Below are 14,696 nucleotides of genomic sequence, written 5' to 3' on the forward strand. Positions count from 1 at the left end.
CTACCTAATTTAAGTTAGGCTAGCTTAAGGCGGATTAACGTAAGTATTTAAAGGCGCCGGGGGTATAATAAAATTAACGAACTTAGCTATAGTCTATGATCTCTTATAGCGTTATAATAAGGATCGACTATACGAGGAAATATAAGGGGAAGGGGATTAAGAGGAGGACGTAGTAAGAGGGGCGCGCCGCCGGCTTTATTAAGGCAGCCGGCTTCGTTAAGCGTTAGAGGGATCGTTAAGTAGTTTATAATTAAAGCGGCGCCGCCGCCGCCTATATATAGCTATAAGGGCTAGAGAAGGAGCTAGATTAATTAATAGGCCGATTATTATAACTTTAAGCTTAAGGCCTAGAAATATATTATTTAAGCGAATTAAGAGGTATATATTATATAGCCTTTATTACCTCTTATATATATATATATATAGGCGGGCGGGGGCGCGGGCGTTTAAGCGGTACTACTACCTACTATATAGACGCGGTATAAATAGGTAGGGCGGGCTAGTATCGGTATATATCTTAAAAATAAGGCCTTTATATAAATAGCGATATATCTTTATATAAATAGTATTACTTTATATAAATAGTAATATATCTTTATATAAATAGTATTACTTTTAATTATAAGCTATAAGGTTATATAATTAGCTAGGACTATTAATAAAGGGCCCTCGCTTACTAGCCTTACTATAGCCCTAGAAGCTATATATAAGTAATAATATAAAAAAAAAACTTATTAAGTTAGTATACCTAGCTTTTAGCACCCCTTACTTTTAGTACCCTTTATAGTACTAAGGTAAGTATATTCTAAACGTAATTAAAGCTATATTTTAATATTATAATAATTAAATTTAGTATTTCTAGCTACTCTAGCTACTAGCTATTATAAAGAGCTTTAAATCCTATGTTCTAACTAGCTATAGCGGCGGTAGCTAGCTTAAGCGTACGCTTAAGCTATTTCTTTATCTTTATAACTTATTTAATTTATATAAACCGCCTATTAAGGTCCTAAGAGACCTTTTTTTATTTTTAAGGCTATAAACAATATAATTAATACTCTAGCTACTATATTTAAAGCTAGGAGGCTATAAGCTACTAATTTTACTTATTAAGGCTATAGCTAACCTTACTAAAGAGTAGTTAGATCGTACGGTTAACTTAACCGCGGTTTTCTAGCCCTATAATAAGGCGATAGACTTCTTATAATCGTTTAAGCGTTTTAAGGGCATTATAAATAGCTAGGGTACTAGAATTCTTTCTTTTTAATAGCGTTAATAGCGTTAATAGCTATAGTAAAACGAACTAGCTTAGTAAGGGCTTTACTATATTAACTAGCTATAGTCCTAACCTACGCTACCCGCCCTTAATATTCTTTTTAGTTAGACTAGCCTACTCAGCTTAATAATATACTTAGGGAAGGTAGCCTTATTAATTAGCGCTATATTATTAAAAGATATAAATTTTTAAGCTAATATTAATAGGTAGCTTTAATCGGCGAGAAAACTAAGATATTAAGAGGTTAAAGAATATAGGAGGAGTATACTAGTAGAAAAAGAAGATAAATATAATTCTTAAAGCATTTATATATAAAATCGTCAGTCTAATAGCTCCTATAGCTATTAACGATAAGGAGAACGTTCCCTTATAAGTAGCGCCTTATTTAAGGGATAAATACCTACTTAAGCTATTAAATAGTAATAGAATCGCTTATCTAGCCTTTTAAGGAAGTAACGAAGTCCTAATCCTTTAGAAAATTAAGTTTGCTAGGGAACTATTACTATTAAAGGTCCTAGCACTTAAAGATTATAAGGGGGGTTAAGGCCTAGCCCGTTATAGAGATATATTTAACGATTATAGTTTAATAACGCGATCTAAGCTACTTCTTAATAGCCTCCTTTTTTTCTATGCTCCTTAGTACTAGCCCGTTATAGCTAAGGCCCTTAAAGATACCTATTTCGTTTATATTAAAGCGTAATATTAATAGGATTACCTATATAGCCGGTAGCTTAAGTAATTAAACTATTCCTTAATCCCGCTAATAGAGGCGCCGTTAATATAAGTAGAATTAAGAGATTTACCTTTAATCGTACTAATCTCTAGGTTTTAGGTTAAAAAGCTCGAAACCTAGTATTTTCTAAGCGGGCGGGGGTCTCTACTAGCTACGATAATACGGCCGGCGAATTCCCTAAGTTAATAATACGTTAGAGGCAGCCTAAGGGCCGCTTAGGTAAGAACCTATTTATAGAGGTGTTTTTCCTGCTCTTAACTAAGCCTTTAAGATGCCTCTTTTGCCTCCTTTATAGGTAGGGCTCCTTTAAAACGCGTCTAAAGGGTTATTCTTAGAATACCTTACTTACGACTAGCTTAGAGCTAAGGTATACTATTATTAATAGCTTCGAGCGCTTCTTAGAGCTGGTTTTTGGTATATTTAGAAAGATAAGGCATCGCTAATTCGAATAATATTTATTTTATAATTATTAAATAAGAGATGCACGAGAAAACGCGGTCACGATATAGTAGGTAGTCAACGCGATGGTGATGTGGGGAGGTGCCGGAAGTAGGGGGTGCCGGAAGCTAGGTGTGCTGACTTACTATAACGCTTTAAGCAGCGGCATCACGTCCTATTTTTACTTAGACGGACATAATAACGGTATTAGACTATAAAGTACACTTTCTCGTACAACGCTCATTCGAGATAGACGGAGCAGTCGTCGTTGGCTCCAGTCCCTAATCATGGAGAAGATGAGACTGTCTAGATCGCTAACTGGGTCCCCGGGGCCGGCGGCGATCGAACCGAGACAGCCGATGACGCCTCCGCCCTACTCGGGCCCGTCTACCGCCACTAGTACAGAGCGGCAGCAGCAACAGCTTGATGGCGCATCCGTCAAAGGTCCCGCCCAATACCCAGGTCTACCCCGACTCGACTACCGGCTCTATTCTCCCCCGCTCTTTAAGCTGTCGAGCGACGCCACAACCTTGTCCTCCAAGGCCGAGTACTTGTCGACCAACGCGGCGACGCTCGCGGCACTGGTCCGTGCGCAGGCGACGGTGCCGCCGAAGCCTCAGATCCAGGTCCGTGGCACCCGGGGTCGCAGGGTGGACTTCGACATCAAGCTCAACCTCATGAGCCTGCTTATTCCCGACGATCATCTACAACGCATCGAATACCTTCACTGCGTCGGCGATGGCGAGGTGGCATACCGCGGCGGCATACGCCCCGACGTTCTACCCCAGGTAGGCGGAGGCGGCCTAGACGAATGGTGCCACCGCTTCGTCCAAGACACTGCCACGGTCAAGTCGTTTGCGCTCGACCGCGTCGTGGCAAATCTCGATGTGTCCTGGATCGAGGGCCAGCTGCGCAGCCTGGTCGCCTCGGCCAAGTATCGTGGCAATGTCGACGTGAAATTTCTCGTTGCTCACAGTCGCGTCCTTGTCCAAAGCCCAGATAGGTTCAATCCATTCGTCACAAGTGTCACCACCCTCTTTTCTGGCAGGAACAAGTACGAGGTCGTCAAGGCAGTCTGGCCCTTTGCCACGCTGAAGAATGGTGAGCAGGGCCGCAGATGCGTCATCCAAAGTGAAGACATATGGTGGTTGGAATGGAGAGATCCGATTCGCTACGCCATTTCTCAGAAACGTCAAGGGTGGGTTACTGTTGAGGATAAGCTAGAGGCAGTGATGGAGGGCAAAGGGAACCAGGCCGAGGTTATCGATTGGGGGGTAGATAACTCGACATAATTTAATGTCAACCTGCACCCGCACCGTACCATAATAGATTTAGATCAAAAACTCACTTTGAATATTATGTAATTTTATTCATTGAAGCTTGAATGATATGATGTTATTGCAATATTAAAACATCTTTGCTACACCTAACTTAATACCCTTACTGTTCATAAGTTGGTACCTTCTTTCACCGGGTCTGTACCGGCTTAGGAATGTTGTATCGAGATACAGTACTGAATCGTTAACGCTTCTGCTCAACCAGCGAGCCCTCGACCCCCGCCTATACTGTATGCAGGTACCGAGTACAGTACAACGCATTCTTGCGGGAATCGTTACCACAGAAATACACTGGCGTCTCATCACGTACGTACTGTACCATATATCCTTGCTAGGTAGTTTCCGCATTCATCTCGGTTGACTGCTTCCCTGCGACGACGACGACGACGACGACGACGCTGTCCTTCTACTTCCGAGTCTGCCTGCACCTGGTCTCATCTCAAGAGCTTCCATCATGGCCGTGCCCAACACCATGAATAGCCTCACAACGCTCATCAAGCGGTAACGACAGACCCCCTCATCTGTCCCTGCCCTGCCAGCAGCTGCGCCCTGCTGCACCTTCGTCCACCACATGTGCTGATATCCTTCCCAGGCTCGAGGCTGCGACGTCTCGCCTCGAGGACATAGCTACCTCGACCGACCTCCCCGAGGACGTGTCCGCTCTGGACCAGTCCGCCGCCTCGGCACCCAATACTTCCACCGCCACCAAAGGCCCCCCTGGCTCCAAACCGTCCACCTCCGAGCCGCTTCCCGAATCCATTGATGAGTTTGATGTTTTGCTCAGCTCCTCGGTCGACAAATACGCCAAGCTCAGCAAGCAATTGGGAGGCGTGGTTGCACAGCAGGTCCGTGTGGCTTCCATGCTGCACTTCCCAGCTCCGAGCTAACGACTGCACCCGAAATCTAGGCCGCTGAGGTTGTAAAGGGTTTCCAGGAACAACGCAGATTTCTTCTCATAACAACCAGGGCTGCCAAGCCGGACCTCGACGCATACCAGAACCTCCTGAAGCCAACCAACGAAGCCCTCGAAGCTGTCACCGATCTCAAGGAATCAAATCGATCCGACCCTATGCAGCCGCAGCTGAGCGCCGTCGCCGATGGCATCATGATGCTGGCATGGGTCACTGTCGATAACCGCCCCTACAAGCATGTCGACGAATGCCTTGGCTCTGCCCAGTTCTTCGGAAACAGAGTGCTTAAGGAGCACAAAGATAGGCAAGGCATACCTTGTCAATACCTGTCACCTACTTGGCTAACTCGCCAAATCAGGGACCCCAAGCAAACTGATTGGGTTCACTCATTCTACCAGCTCTTCCGCGACCTTGCCGCGTATGTTCGGCAATACTTTCCCTCCGGTGTCTCATGGAACGCACAAGGAGAGCCAGCGCTGGACGTGGCCAAAGCCTTGTCGGCGACCTCAGGTCCTATCAATTCCGGTGGTGCCCCGCCGCCGCCGCCTCCGCCGGGGCCGCCTCCAGTCTTGGACGTCCAGACGGAAACGTCCCGGGCTGCGCCATCTTCCGGAGGACTCGAGGCAGTCTTCTCGGAGTTGAACAAGGGTGCGGCCGTCACAGAGGGCTTGCGAAAGGTCGACAGGTCAGAGATGACGCACAAAAATCCTTCTCTCCGTGCTGGATCAACCGTCGCGGATCGGCAGTCACCCGCCCGAGCAAAAAGCCCCGCCCCAGGCAAAAAGCCCAAACCTGAGAGCATGCGTGTTAAGAAGCCTTCCAAAAAAGCTCTAGAGGGGAACAAGTGGACAATTGTATGCCACCCCGTTAAGACGACGCCACGACGAGCAAGCTGACCTAGGCAGGAAAATTATGACGGGCAACCCCAGCCTGTCGAGGTTGAGGCTTCGTTGGCACAGTCGGTGCTCATCAGTAGCTGCAACAAGACAACTATTATAATCAAGGGTAAGGCCAACCAGGTCACTGTCGAGAACTCGTCTCGGCTCTCTCTCGTGGTCGATACCCTAGTCTCGACCGTGGACGCCGTCAAGGTTCGAAACTTTGCGTTACAAGTCCTTGGCACCATCCCCACTGTTATGCTGGATCAGGTCGACGGCGCTCAAATCTACTTCAGCAAGGAGAGCACTGGTACAAAGCTCTTCACGAGCAAGTCGGACGGCATAAACCTAAACGTTGTATCCGGACCAGACGACGACTTCAAGGAAGTGCCATTGCCGTCGCAGATATGCTCATATTACGACGAAGAAAAAGGGGTTTTGGTGAACGAGATTGTGGCTCACGCTGGATAGTCTCGGGAACCACGAACCACGCAATGCATAAGATTGGGATGGGCGAAGTGACGAATTCTTGCGGCGATAAGTCAGAAACAGTTGCAGGGCCAGCTATGCCGGACGTATTGCCAGACATCCAATCCGTCATAGTCAAAGATTGCGACTGACCCGCGCTTCTTAACGGTTCAGACTCCACATGGATGCCCAAATGCTTTCTGGCCCTCGTTGATGCTCAGACACGCTTCTGCAAGCGACAAGGGCCACTCCTTGGACTCAATTGTCATAGCAAGACACCCGATCAACCACCGCAGGTAGACCAGCTACGAGACAAATAACCTTGACTCGTCATACTGACAGCCGTGACCTAAACTCAAAAACCCCTTCGAGCTCGTGCTCACCAGAGATCAGAGCTTGGCCTTGAGCGGGGCCAGGGTAGGCGTCAGGAGATCACGCATCTCGCTGGCTGCCTCAGCTAGGAAGTAGCTCATTCGTTGGCTACCCAGGCATTTGGAGACGATATTGAAGTTGATGCTGCGAGCTTGGTCAGCCACTGTTGACTGCAAACGGGAGCGGGGGCGGTAAGATGGCTGATGAGTTCGGTCCCGTTTGCGGCGCCGACCCCACGTACCTGCTCTCATTGATCATGTAGGCGATGCCAAAGCCGCTGTCAATGACCTGACTCCATCCATATCCATTGAAGTACTCGGAGCTGAGCTGCGACGTAGACAGGTACCAGGAGCTTGAGTAGCCATAGGCCCGGTCCATGTAAATGGCGGGGAGCTCTTCACCGGGCTTGAGGAGCTTCTTGAGGCCAAAGAGATGCCGGTCAACACCTTTGCCGTCGGACGCGGCGGTAATGTACTCGATGTGGGCGTCGATGGCCTTGCGGAAGAGGGCCACCTTTGTTTTCTCGTCCAGCGAGGGATCTGCCATGGCGGCGCACCATGCCACCGACTCGTCTGAAACGCTCCTGCATGTTTCCGTACGGCCAAGCTGGAAGCGGCGAGTGGCCGCCGACTCGTATGTCGGACGATTCTTTCCGTACATCTTGAAGTAGGCTAGCTGGATAATCATCTGCACATAGGCATCAGGAGAGCACCTGAATTGTTTGATCAGGCCCTTTCCGTAGCCTTGATAAGCCTGGACGGCCAGCTCGTGCTGATTGATGACGTGGTGAAAGTCTTTGGTGGCGCGGTCAATCTCGGCCTGGACCTGGGGGGAGACATCAAACTGTACCAGCTCTGGCTCGGGTAAGTCGGAACGGAGAGCGCGGTCGGACAAGTCGATCTTGTTGCCGAATATGAGATTATTGACGTAGTCGTTCAAGCGGTGCGTCGGGGTGCCGTCCATCATGGAGTGCTCACCCATGAAGCCCGAAGTGCCATTGTCGTTGACAATGAACTGCAGGGGCTTGTCGAACCAGCGGTTGGCGCCATCGCCGTGCCAATACTGATGGGCACGTTCCTCCAGCGTGACGGGGGCGGCATTGTCGAGGCAGACAATAAAAGAGGCGGACTCGATGGCCTCGAGGGCAGCCTTGTTTCTGGGTCCGGCCTGGAGAAGGAGCTGGCGAGCGTCGGCCCACACATCACGGTTCTCCGAAGTCAAGATGCCCACGGCGGGGACGCGCTGAGCGACCTCCAAGATGCGATTGAACTGCATTTCGAGCTCCGAGGGATTGAGCTGCGTGCCTCCGACTTCATGAGGAACCCGAAAGAATTGATTCTTGCGGATGACGATAAAGTGCTTGTGGTGGTTGGGAGAAAACTTAACGGGATAGTCGGCGGGGCGGGCAGCGACGCGAGAGGCGTTGAACATCCACTTGTAGCTATCCATGCAGATGGGCAGCTTCTTCATATACTCAGGCTCGAGCGTACCGCCATCCACGAGCTTCTTGAAGTCGAGGACTGCAGAGGTGATGGCGGCGGCTCGCTTGGCCGGCTGGCGGCGTTTGCGATCATCGCGGTGTGAATAGAAGTAGCTGACGTATGGCACGACGGGATCACGATAGGCCAGGTAGGCCGCCTCGTTCCACCAGTCGTATATCCAGTTCTTGGTGGCGGGATCCTCACGCCTGGCGACGAGCCTTTCCTGCAACTTGGTCCCAGCGCCGCCAGGCTTGACGAATTCGGCCACGGCCTTGGAGCTGGCCTCGAACTCGATGGTGGACAAGAGGGGATGGAGGGACTTGAGGTATCTCTTTGCGGTCTCCTCGAGCGTGGGGACGGGCAGGCGAGGCAGAGAGTCCTGGAATCTCAGCGTAGGACCTCTGGACTTGTCCTCGACGTAGCCTAGCGGGATGCGACCAGTCAGTTGCTGCTGCCAGCCGCGGAAAGGAGAGGGGGATGGGTGGGAGGACCGTACCTGGAGGTAGTGAGCTGTTGTTGCGTTTGACTGGGGCCATGGCGGCAATGAGCTGTCGCCGTGGTCAGTCCTGCTGATGGGGCGTTTGGGGGAAGGCGACAAACTGGCGGCGTCTTGGTTCGTCGAAAGCTTATCCTCAATGCGTGAGAGCGTGCGGCGGACGTCAACATGGCAGGCTTGATGGGAAACCGGGACTCTCTGTACACAGCGACGGCAGCGTAGCTGGTGAGCGGTGTGGTGGGTGGGTGATGATCTGCCCAAGTCGACCGTCGGTGGCTGGCTGACGATTGCACAAGGCAGAATGTCGAGGGAGAGAGGCAAGAAGAAGTATCAGAGCCGCTGCGCGAGATAATGGACGGGGAGGAGAAGCTGCGGATTGGACAGAAGCACCTCGGATGTGCAAAAGCTGGTCATTTGTCGGGAAGTTGTCGGCTTCTGAGCCACGGAGGGCCGGGGGTGCCGACGTATGCCGGCCGCCTCCAGCTTCCGAGGTACAGCACGTCACGGTAACGTGGGCTGGGTACCAGGTACCTGTACCTGTTATCTACCTGCCCAGGTGGGTACATACGTATCTATCTTCTTCGTCCGAGGTGCTTGCCTGATCCGGCCGGGACTTCTCGACCTCGACCGCTAGAAACCACCAGCGGCCCTCAATCTACTCGCGGGAGACACATCTCCAAACTTGACATGCATACATCTGCATAAACACTAGGTGCTGTAGGAGCACCTAGCTGACTTGCAATGCGTGCTGCACCAAGGTAGGCAGTGTGACCAAGGTCCCAAAGATCAAAGATGGACCCGCCGCAGGAGCATGCACCGGGAAGCACATGCTCGCTTGTTCTGCAGGGTCTGGTGGGGCTTTCAGATATGTACTGTATAGTACATACAGCATCTCAACAGCCGAGGTTAGTTAGCAACAGGGGGAACGATGACAAGCATGGCCTACGGTCACGTACAGTACCTGTCATCATCTCAACCTTCATGTTAGATGACGTCGCACTTAGTTAGGTATATGCATAGGTTCGCCGTGCATAACCCCTGATATTTAGCTACGCGGACTGCCGAGGATAATAGGGTAATAAAAGTTCCGGTCGGTATAAAAAGTAAGGGTTAAAATATACTATGTTTCTATAATACTATAAATAGCTATTTATTTTTATATTAAAAATAAATTACTAAGATTATTAATATATATTTTTAATTTATTAATATCTATCTTTTAATATATTATATAATAAATAAAGCTAGTAATAAAAATATATAATTTATATTAAAAGAAAAAAGTATTACTATTTACTTAAGACTAAATCTCTATTTAGCTAATATTAGTAAAGGTTAGGTACTTTAATATCTTATATTAATATCTTATAAGTACTATTTTTTTATTAATTTTTAAGCGAAAAATCCCTAAAAACCCTTAGATAGCTTTAACTATAAAATAATATACTTAAGCGCCCGAGCTAGTAAGGGAGGGGCCCCCCTTAGGGAGGGGCCCTACTATATAGGTTTACCCCCGCGTAAGGTAAGCGTAACGTATAAAATAAGTACTTTAAGATACTTAAGATTTTTCTTTAATAACTAAGATATAATATAGTTAATTAAAAGAAGGGATTTTAAAGGACTCTTAGCTAAATAAAGAGAGTACTACTATTTATATAATAGTATATTACTATTAAGGGCTAGCGTATACTTAGTATAGTAGTATAGGGCTAAATAATTATTTATCTAAAGCTAAGGGAAAAGGAGGAAAACTCTATCTTAGTCGCGATAGTTATTTATTTTCCTTAGTCCTTAGCTCGACCTATATTTAAGTACTATTTAGCCTAAGTTTAGGTTAAGCCCTACTTATATATCCCTTTAGCTACGTAAAGACTATACTAAGGTTATAGGTAAGGATACTAGCTAATTAAGATAGCCCGCTATAAAAGGTATATAATTTTACTAGTAAATAAAGCTATAATAAAAGTCTTAATAACGCGGGCCTATATAAATCGCTATATTATACTAGTTATATCCCTTTCTTATTTTTATTAGCTGCTTATTACCGCTAGCGGCCCTTAATAGCTTACGTTAACTTTATAATCTTAGCTACCTAGCTTTAAAGCCTTAGTAAGTAATATAGGGCGAGCTTTTTAACTATTAAATTATACTATAAAATAAGTATAAATATATCCCTAGCTCGAAACCGTTATCTTAAGCTACTTACTTTACTATAAGCTATATAAAGCTCCTTTATAAAGCGCTACCGCTACTTACGCTATAAGGTTATTTACGGCTAGCTAAGCTATATAAGGTTTTCTTACTACTATAGCTAACGTAGCTTATATCTATAGTATAGCTATATATTATAAGGCCTATAACCTTAGTACGGTCTTTATATAGCTAAAAGGATAGGTTTACTTTAGCCCGACTTTAGTATAGTCGCTATAGTATAACCTTAGCTTTCTATAAGTATAGCTTATAATACTACCCTTACTCTCCCCCTTTTATTAGTAGTACTTTTATTCCTTTCTTACTACCTTTTTATTATTACCTTTTCCTTTTTCCTTAGTATACGCGGTCGCTTCCTTTTACCTTACGCTCGCCCTATCCCTTTATATACCGCCTATTTATATACCTATTCCGTCCTATCCCTCCCTCTTCCGCGTATATACCCTTATACCTTACTAACTATATATATACCCCGCTATTTATAAATACCCCTCTTCTTTCCCCTCTCCCTCTTCCTTTCTTTTTCCTTTTTTAAGCTTTACTCTTTCTACGCGCGCGCCCTTACTTTACCTAACTTTTATTACTACGCCGCGCTATATTATAACTATTATAGGCCCTCGTATACCCGCCGGCTTCTCTACTTAGCGTAGCGGTACCCTGCCTCTTAGTACGCTAAGCGACTATACTTTACCGCCCTCGCGCTAGTTAACGCGTTTACCTATATCTCTTAGTAAACGTAGCGTAACCTATAGTACTACTATATAGCGGCTACTTTATCTTACCTATATAGGCTAAATAATATTACTAAACGTTAAGATATAGTATAGTACTTATTAAAATTAAGCGTCGCTATATACTTATAACTACTTTACTTATACTTATATTAAATTATACTACCTTTTTATTTATTACTTTCCTTTAACTTTATTTAATAAGACGCTAATATAATAATAGTATACTAAGGATATAATCGCTATTATTAATGCTCTCTAAGACTATATATCTTAAAGGACGTTTAATAACTATTAAAGCGACCCTTATATATATACTTTATTTCCCTTTTAACTTTATCTTACTATTTATCTTTAACTATTATTTTAGTATATTAAGCTTACCTACGCCGCTATATTTATATACTAAGCCTAGATATATATTAATATCTTAGAGTAATTAAGCGGTAATTAAAAAGCGTTTATAGTTAGTTAAAATTAAGTTAGTATCCTTAGTATATCTTATTATTTCTATATTTTATCTTATTATATCCTACCTTTATCCTTATCCTTATCTATCTTTTATTACTATCTATCTTATATATATCTTTTAATTTATTATTATTATTTCCCTTTAATACTATAGTTCTTCTTTATTCTTTTCTTATTATTTAATAAGCGTCCTTTAACTCTTAGTTTTTTTTCTTTTTTTCTTTTTTATCTTTTATTTTCCTTTCTTTATCTTTTACCTTCTTTTTAGTCCCTTTCTTTTACCTTTCCTTTATTATTCTCCTTTATATTTCCTTATTATCTCTTAAATCCCTTTAAGGCTTCTATCTCTTATACTTATTACTATCTACCCTTCCCTTTTTACTTTTACTATACTTATTAGATTTCTTTAATAATATACTTAAGCTTATTATCTTCCTTAATTACTAATAGTAGTTAGTAGTTATTAACTACTTATTTAAGTAGTAGGTTCTTTACCGCTTAGCTAAGAAATTTTATATAAAGCTTTTTATATACCCTCCTTAGTATATTAAGCTTAACTATATATAGGCTTACTACCTTTATTATAGTATACTTTTAATATAGCTAGTTAAGCTTCTTATATAATTAGTTAGTTATATACTTATACTTTATTACTTACTTTAAACCTCTTTATAAAAGCTTTCCTTTAGTTTACTATTTCCTTTTATTTTACTTATACTATAATAATAATAGTTTATAAAAAGTTAGTTACCTCTCTTATCTTTTAAGCGAGCTCCCTTACCCCTCTTACTTTTAGCGCTAGCGGCCCCTTTACCCTTACTATTTAAACTAGATTAATATTATATTTATATATTATAAAGAATAAGCTTATACTTATTATTAACGCTATATAGTTATTTAGTATAGCTTATATATATAGTAGCTATACTCCTTAGTTATCCTAGCTATAGTAAATATATACTTAAAGGTATACTTATACTTTTTAGTTCGCGCGCTTAGTTAACTTATTTATCTATAAGTAGTATACTAAACTTAACTTCCTTTATACTTTTATTTATTTATAAAACTCTTTTTAAAAGCTTCTTATTTAGTTTATCTTTTTATTTAATATAAATAACCTTAGTATCTTATAAAAGTAAAAGTAAGCTTAAAGGAACCTTATTATATATACTACTACCCTTATTATTAATATTACTTTAAGCGTTACTACCTTTATTAGCTAGTCTATAATTACTTAAATATACTTTATACCTTTTATTATAGTTAATAGTAGTTTAACTATAAAGTCTATTAATAGGTATATAAATAGTTAAGATAGTAGTAATAAGGGCTTTAAAAGTCCCTTTTAAAGTTATTTCTATATATACCTACTCTTATATAGTTTATAGTTAGCGATAAGCTACCTTACTATCGCCGACTAGCTAAGCTAAAAGAATTCTTAAGCTAATATTACTAGGGTCCCCTTTCTTTTAAAGTATCTTACTACTATTAAGTTATATATCTATTAAGCTATCTATACTTAAAGTATATCTTATTTCTTAGCCCCCTTTCCTTTACTATACTTTAGCCTCCTTAATACTTATAGCTTATCTTAAAAGTATAACTATCTCTTAATATTAATTATATATTTACTTAGCTATACCTTTAGTTACTATTTTAATATTAGCGATCTCTTATTTTTATATACTACTTAAAATACTACTTAGTATTCCTTATTTTTCCTTAGCGCTTTTATCTATTTTTCTTATAGCTCTTAGTTATTAAATACTAATATAAGGTTAGCTTATTCCTAGGGTAGTTTAAGTTAAGTTTTAGTTAATTATTATAAGAGTCTTTAACTATTATAGGTAATAAGCTTAGGCTAGGGCCTAAGCTATATAGTTATATATAGAGGGCCGGATCCTATATATATAAGGGCGGGCTAGCCGCGTATAAAAGAGCTCTATATAGCTTATTAATATTATCCTATAAACGGCACCTATATATACGCCTCTACCTACTCCGTAATAGTATAAGCTATTAACTAATAGATCTAATAAATATCTCCTTAGAAAAGGTACCGCTTTTTTAAGGGAGTACCCCGCTACCCCCTAAGTAGATAGGAAGTATTATAGCTATCCTAAAAGCGATTAAAAGCGCAATAGCTAGCGAGAAGAACGAGGTTCTTACTATACTGAGGGAGCCGTCTATAAGACTAGCGTTAACCCTTATAACCTTAGTAATACTAGTTACGGCGGCGGTACTACTAATATAGAAGCCGCTTCCTTAGCCGACTTAGGATAGTAAGCTTAAGTCCTTTTACTTCTTCCTTAGCTAGCTATAGATAAAGTTTATAATAAACGAGAAATAGGGCCTAAACGGCTATCGTAATATAGCGTAGTATTCGCTTCTTTATACGCTACTAAAGCCCTAAATATAGCGGATCTCTAGATTCTAGGATAAGGGCGGCCCTAGAGGTAAACGCGACTTATAGGACTTCTTTTAATACCTTATATATACGTTCGGTAACGTATAAGAGTAAGAGAAGGCGTAGGATAGGCTATAGACCCTTAAGTAAAGGAATAGGTAGACCTTTAGTAAATTCCTCCTTAACTTTAAAGAGACGCTCTTTTTTTTTTTTTTTTTTATATTATTACTCGTATATAGCCTCTAGGGCTATAGCGAGGCTAATAGGGGCCTAGGCCCTTATTAGTAGTCTTAGCTAGCTATAGAGCCTAGGGGCTTATAACTAATTAAGGAAAGGGTAGCTATAAAGGTAAAGATAAAAGAAAGGTTAATCTAGTTCCTCTTACGCGGTGTTTTTCCCCCTTAAGGGCCCTAGGGCCCCTAGGTTACTCTTTTTCGAGCTACTTAGCCGTTCCTATCTCTATTTTAGCTAAGAAGGTTAAAAGGGCTT

At 42.7% G+C, this 14,696-nt stretch overlaps 3 protein-coding genes across 3 annotated transcripts; 2 read left to right on the forward strand and 1 right to left on the reverse strand.

Annotated features, from left to right (window-relative positions):
- Positions 1-2,731: 2,731 nt before the first annotated feature.
- Positions 2,732-3,736, forward strand: HRG_04876 (uncharacterized protein; the record flags this gene model as incomplete). The annotated part of the gene is made up of 1 exon (XM_044863347.1): positions 2,732-3,736. One exon carries the CDS (start codon positions 2,732-2,734, stop codon positions 3,734-3,736), a length of 1,005 nt encoding a protein of 334 aa, XP_044721961.1.
- A 499-nt stretch (positions 3,737-4,235) lies between these two features.
- On the forward strand, positions 4,236-6,041 carry HRG_04877 (adenylyl cyclase-associated protein; the record flags this gene model as incomplete). Its single annotated transcript, XM_044863348.1, has 5 exons — positions 4,236-4,282; positions 4,374-4,626; positions 4,689-4,996; positions 5,051-5,546; positions 5,598-6,041. 5 exons carry the CDS (start codon positions 4,236-4,238, stop codon positions 6,039-6,041), a joined length of 1,548 nt encoding a protein of 515 aa, XP_044721962.1.
- A 386-nt stretch (positions 6,042-6,427) lies between these two features.
- HRG_04878 (choline/Carnitine o-acyltransferase domain-containing protein) lies at positions 6,428-8,427 on the reverse strand (the record flags this gene model as incomplete). The annotated part of the gene is made up of 3 exons (XM_044863349.1): positions 6,428-6,554; positions 6,652-8,314; positions 8,388-8,427. The coding sequence occupies 3 exons, from the start codon at positions 8,425-8,427 to the stop codon at positions 6,428-6,430; spliced, it is 1,830 nt and encodes a 609-aa protein (XP_044721963.1).
- Positions 8,428-14,696: the final 6,269 nt, after the last annotated feature.

Source organism: Hirsutella rhossiliensis (genome assembly GCF_020360975.1).
Source record: "Hirsutella rhossiliensis strain HR02 chromosome Unknown scaffold00004, whole genome shotgun sequence".
In the NCBI taxonomy this organism is placed as follows: domain Eukaryota; kingdom Fungi; phylum Ascomycota; class Sordariomycetes; order Hypocreales; family Ophiocordycipitaceae; genus Hirsutella; species Hirsutella rhossiliensis.